A 5000-nucleotide genomic window follows, 5' to 3' on the forward strand; every position below is an offset into this window, starting at 1 on the left:
ATCTGTTACTCTAATCCAGTGGTTCTCAACCCTCTCCTCGGGGCGCCCCAGCCGCTCCACATATTTGATCTGTTCCACCACCAGCACACCTGATTCAACTAATCAAGTACAAACCATAATTGCTTTGTACTTGATTAGTTGAATCAGGTGTGCTGGTGGTGGAACAGATCAAATATGTGGAGCGGCACTGGTCTAGTCTGTTACTCTAATCTGTTACTATAATCTGTTCAATCAACTAGGCCCATTGGTCCACTGGTAGCCCATCCCAGGTTAAGCTGGTGGAGGCAGAAATCGGAGGACTGGCTCATTGTAATGTCGTCCCTTACAACAAGGCAGCACAAGCCATGCTCAACTCCACCTCTGAGGACATCTCCAGAGATGCATGGTTGGCAGCAGCTTGGAAGCAGGAGTGGGAGTCAGCCGGGCCCTCCCGAATCCACCGCTACATCTGGGACCCAGGAGATGGCGCCATTGGAGGAGACGACCTACCACGCCGGCAATGGACCACACTGAACCGTCTACGAACTGGTGTCGGTCGCTTTAAAACATCAATGAAGGCGTGGGGCCTGGCGGACAGTGCGGCATGCGAGTGCGGTGACCCAGAGCAGACCGCCGACCACATAATCACCATCTGCCCCTTATATAGACCACCCTCAGAAGCCAGCCTCTTCGACCTAGAACCAGAGATGCGGGCATGGCTACGCGACACCGAGTTGGACCTCTGACGTTACACGAAAGAAGAAGAAGAAGTAATGTCGTGACGTTAGAATTATAAGGTTCTATCTCCATTTTTGTCCAAATTTTGTTTCTTTACATAATCTGATCCATTAGGTGTTTATTAATGCCTGTGTGGTGTTATTTTTTAAATGTTTAAATTGTTTAGTTAGTAATTAATAAAATACTATGGTTCCATCTCACAAAACATAATGGAATGTAAAAACTTTGACGCTCAATATCTCTGAACTGCCCTAAACGGAGATAGAACCTTATAATTCTAAACGGAGATAGAACCTTATCATTCTAAACGGAGATAGAACCTTATCATTCTAAACGGAGATAGAACCTTATCATTCTAACCGGAGATAGAACCTTATCATTCTAACCGGAGATAGAACCTTATCATTCTAAACGGAGATAGAACCTTATCATTCTAAACGGAGATAGAACCTTATCATTCTAACCGGAGATAGAACCTTATCATTCTAACCGGAGATAGAACCTTATCATTCTAAACGGAGATAGAACCTTATCATTCTAAACGGAGATAGAACCTTATCATTCTAACCGGAGATAGAACCTTATCATTCTAAACTCACGATGTGTGGAATACCATTCCTCGTTCCATGCATTACAATGAGCCCGTTCTCTGATTTCTGCCTCCACTGCAATCGGCCAGTGCTGCATAGAGAAATTGTGAATAACAAACGCCCCTTAACCCACCCCTTTGATTGTAAAAATGAGCTCATTCAACACTTCTTAATTCTTCCTTCATTCTCAGCTGCTCCTGGAAAGCACAGTCAAGGGCCTACCCCAGAGGGTCCTTGGGTCTGCCTCCTACCAAGTTGGCAAGATGAACGTTTTAAACGTGAGTTGTCCCTTGAATGATCGATCGATTTTTTTTTTAAGTAGACGGCGATATTAGTACACACAGCTAAAGAAAAGAAAAATATAGAGAATAAACTTCTTTGTCCCTTGTTCTTTCTCCTTGTTCAGCTGAAGGCAGGGGGGGTATATGATTACGATCACGTTCATGTTTTGTGAATGACGACAAGGCAAACAAAAGGGACTTTTGAAATAAGCAGTGCATGTCAAAACAATATTATCCAGTTTCAATCTTCCTTGCTAGCACCCCCCCTCCCCCCCTTCCTCAGTTGCACATCCTTGTATAAGCTGGAATAAGGGCTAGCTTTTTGGGGATAGGGGAAAGGTAGAGGTCAATGATTTCCTGTGACCTGCTCCTTACATAAAAATGTATTTTCTTAAGTTCAGTACTAACGGACATCCTGTAGATGGGTTCTATGATACTGGAGCTCAGGGCTCTAAGTCAACATCTGATGTTGTTTGTTTGTGTTATCCGAGTCAATGTTCACTCATGTCTGCATGTGTGCATCTCCCTCTCCCTCTCCCTCTCTTTCTCCCTCTCTCTCTTTCTCTCCCTCTCCCTCCCTCTCTCTCTCTCTCTCTTTCTCTCTCTCCCTCTCCCTCTCTCCCTCTCTCCCTTACATTTACATTTACATTTTTGGCATTTAGCAGACGCCTTATTCCAAAGCGACTTACAATCAATACATTTGAATACTAAGCATGTGAATCAGCAATCCACCATTCGTTGCAGGAAGAGTAATCTAGCTCGGGCCCGGGGCCATTGATAGAAGGAAAAACCTTCTCCCTATCACCTCCTCCTAAAACTTTTATTTTTATTTATTTTTTTTACTGGAGAAACTGAGAAACAGTACAAGGGGGGCAATAGAAGTTATTAGGGACACAGTAGAGGGGAAAGCGGGTGTCTTTAGGAGACGTAGTGGTGAGGGTCAGAAGATGTCTCAGGAGGAGCAGTTAAGATGTAACCTGAAGAGATGGGTCTTCAGTCTACGACGGAAGATGGGTAGTGACTGCCGTTCTGACAGCCGTGGGGAGCTCATTCCACCAGCGGGGAGCCAGTGTTGTGAAGAGACGTGAACGGGCAGCCCGACTGCTGTGTAGAGGAGGTGGGGCCAGTCGGCCAGCCGAGGTGGAGGAGCGGAGTGAGCGGGCAGGGGTTTGGGGGGTTCCCTCTCTCCCTCTCTCCCTCTCTCCTTCTCTCCCTCTCTCTCTCTCTCTCTCCCTCCCTCCCTCCCTCCCTCCCCCCCCTCTCTCACTCTCTCTCTCTCTCCCCCCCCCCCCCTCTCTCCCTCATGAGTGGACACACTCATGTCTGTGTGTGGTCCTGTGGTCCGTGTGGTTTCATGGTGAATTGTGTTCCGTCTTCTCTCTCTGCGGCTCCAGGGCACCCCGGCTTTGTTCCTGATCCTCTTGTTCTACCACCGCAGCCTGGTCTCAGCGTTCGTGGAATACGAGAGGTGGGTGTCCTGCCCCTCGACTGTCTGTCTGTCCTCCCGGTCCCTCGTCACCCAGACGCCCCTGGGCTTAGCTACATAACACATTAAAACCACTCGCTCTCTCTGTCTCTCTCTCTCTGTCTCTCTCTGTCTCTCTCTGTCTGTCTCTGTCTGTCTCTGTCTGTCTCTCTGTCTCTGTCTGTCTCTGTCTGTCTCTGTCTGTCTCTGTCTCTGTCTGTCTCTGTCTGTCTCTGTCTGTCTCTGTCTCTGTCTGTCTCTGTCTGTCTCTGTCTCTCTCTCTGTCTCTCTCTCTGTCTCTCTCTCTCTCTCTCTCTCTGTCTCTCTCTGTCTCTCTCTGTCTCTCTCCCTCTCTCTCTGTCTCTCTCCCTCTCCCTCCCTCTCTCTCTGTCTCTCTCTCTCTCTGTCTCTCTCCCTCTCCCTCTCTCTCTGTCTGTCTCTCTCTTTCCCCCCCCCCCCCCCCCTGCAGACACCCTGCTTGCCCTCATGTCTGTCCTCCCATTCCCTCGTCACCAAGACGCCCCTGGGCTTAGCCACATAACACATTAAAACCAGACTGATTTGTTCTTCATAATCCGTCACTAGCTTTTTTCGAAAACCTTTGGTACTTCAAGTATTTGTATTGGTCTCATATGCTGTGTTTGTGCCTGTGTGTTCTCAAATACCTTTTGTTAGCATATCAGCCCAATAGAGCTCTCTGGTCTTCTGCTAGCATATCAGCCCAATAGAGCTCTCAGGTCTTCTGCTGGCATATCAGCCCAATAGAGCTCTCAGGTCTTCTGCTAGCATATCAGCCCAATAGAGCTCTCAGGTCTTCTGCTAGCATATCAGCCCAATAGAGCTCTCAGGTCTTCTGCTAGCGTATCAGCCCAATAGAGCTCTCAGGTCTTCTGCTAGCATATCAGCCCAATAGAGCTCTCAGGTCTTCTGCTAGCATATCAGCCCAATAGAGCTCTCAGGTCTTCTGACGCTGGTTTTCTCTGTGTACCACATGTACAAAAGAAGAGATCTGGTGAGGCTGCATTCTCATTTTATGCACCAGATTGTGGAACGCACTGCCAGTTTACATCAGGGATGCAACCTCAGCACATATTATGTTCAAGTCAAGACTAAAAACCCATCTTTTTAATATTGCCTTTAAATGACTAAATAATTAAATGAAGATTATAAAAACCCATCTTTTTAATATTGCCTTTAAATTACAAAATGATTAAATTAAGATTCTATAATGATTCAAGCACTTTGAGCTGCAATGTTTGCAGGAAAAGCGCTATACAAATAAAGTTATTATTATTATTATTATTATTATTCTAGGTTCTTCTTGTGCCTGGAGACCCTGGTGAGCTGCGGCCTGTCCGGCCGCAACCAAGGGAACAGATTTACTAAACCGAGGGAACAGATTCGCACATCAAATACATTTTTTTTCTACCATGTGACCCCAGGGGGGCTCGGTAGCTATCAGACCCAATACACCATATTAATTGTCATACTGTGTAATTATGTATTTCAATGTTATAATGGCATTTTATTGTTATTTGTTATTGACCAGGTTCCGTCAACATTGGACGCGGTGGCCAATATTCTCCTGTTTATCATCGAGAGTGCAGACTTCTCTCCCTACACGCCACAGTTCCAGCAGAAGAGGAAATGTAAAGTCTTTTGTCTAATGGTTTGTTTTCTTCAAAGGCCTTAATGTTACCTGAGATGTTAAGTTAACTTCTCTCTCTCTCTCTCCCTCCCTCTCTCTCCCCCTCTCCCCCTCTCTCCCTCTCTCCCCCTCCCTCTCTCTCTCTCTCTCTCTCTCTCTCTCCCTCTCTCTGTCCCTCTCTCTCTCTCCCCCTCCCTCCCTCTCTCCCTCTCTCTCCCCCTCTCCCCCTCTCTCCCTCTCTCCCTCTCTCCCACTCTCTCTCTCTCTCTCTCCCTCTCTCCCTCTCTCCCTCTCTCTGT

The 5000-nt window shown here is 46.9% G+C and overlaps 1 protein-coding gene across 1 annotated transcript in view; it reads left to right on the forward strand.

The window, feature by feature from the left end:
* The window catches only part of LOC308151787 (telomere-associated protein RIF1-like), a gene marked incomplete at both ends in the record, with an annotated part of 42844 nt that overhangs the window by 18607 nt on the left and 19237 nt on the right, over positions 1-5000 (forward strand). Inside the window, 4 exons of the mRNA XM_080524687.1 lie at positions 1499-1585; positions 2983-3056; positions 4368-4431; positions 4603-4722. Of these exons, the coding sequence (XP_080380813.1) occupies positions 1499-1585; positions 2983-3056; positions 4368-4431; positions 4603-4722 (345 nt within the window). The remainder of the gene's footprint in view (positions 1-1498; positions 1586-2982; positions 3057-4367; positions 4432-4602; positions 4723-5000) is intronic.

The sequence above is a fragment of the Nansenia antarctica genome (assembly GCF_963989245.1).
Source record: "Nansenia antarctica genome assembly, chromosome: 2".
NCBI classification, from domain to species: Eukaryota; Metazoa; Chordata; class Actinopteri; order Argentiniformes; family Microstomatidae; genus Nansenia; species Nansenia antarctica.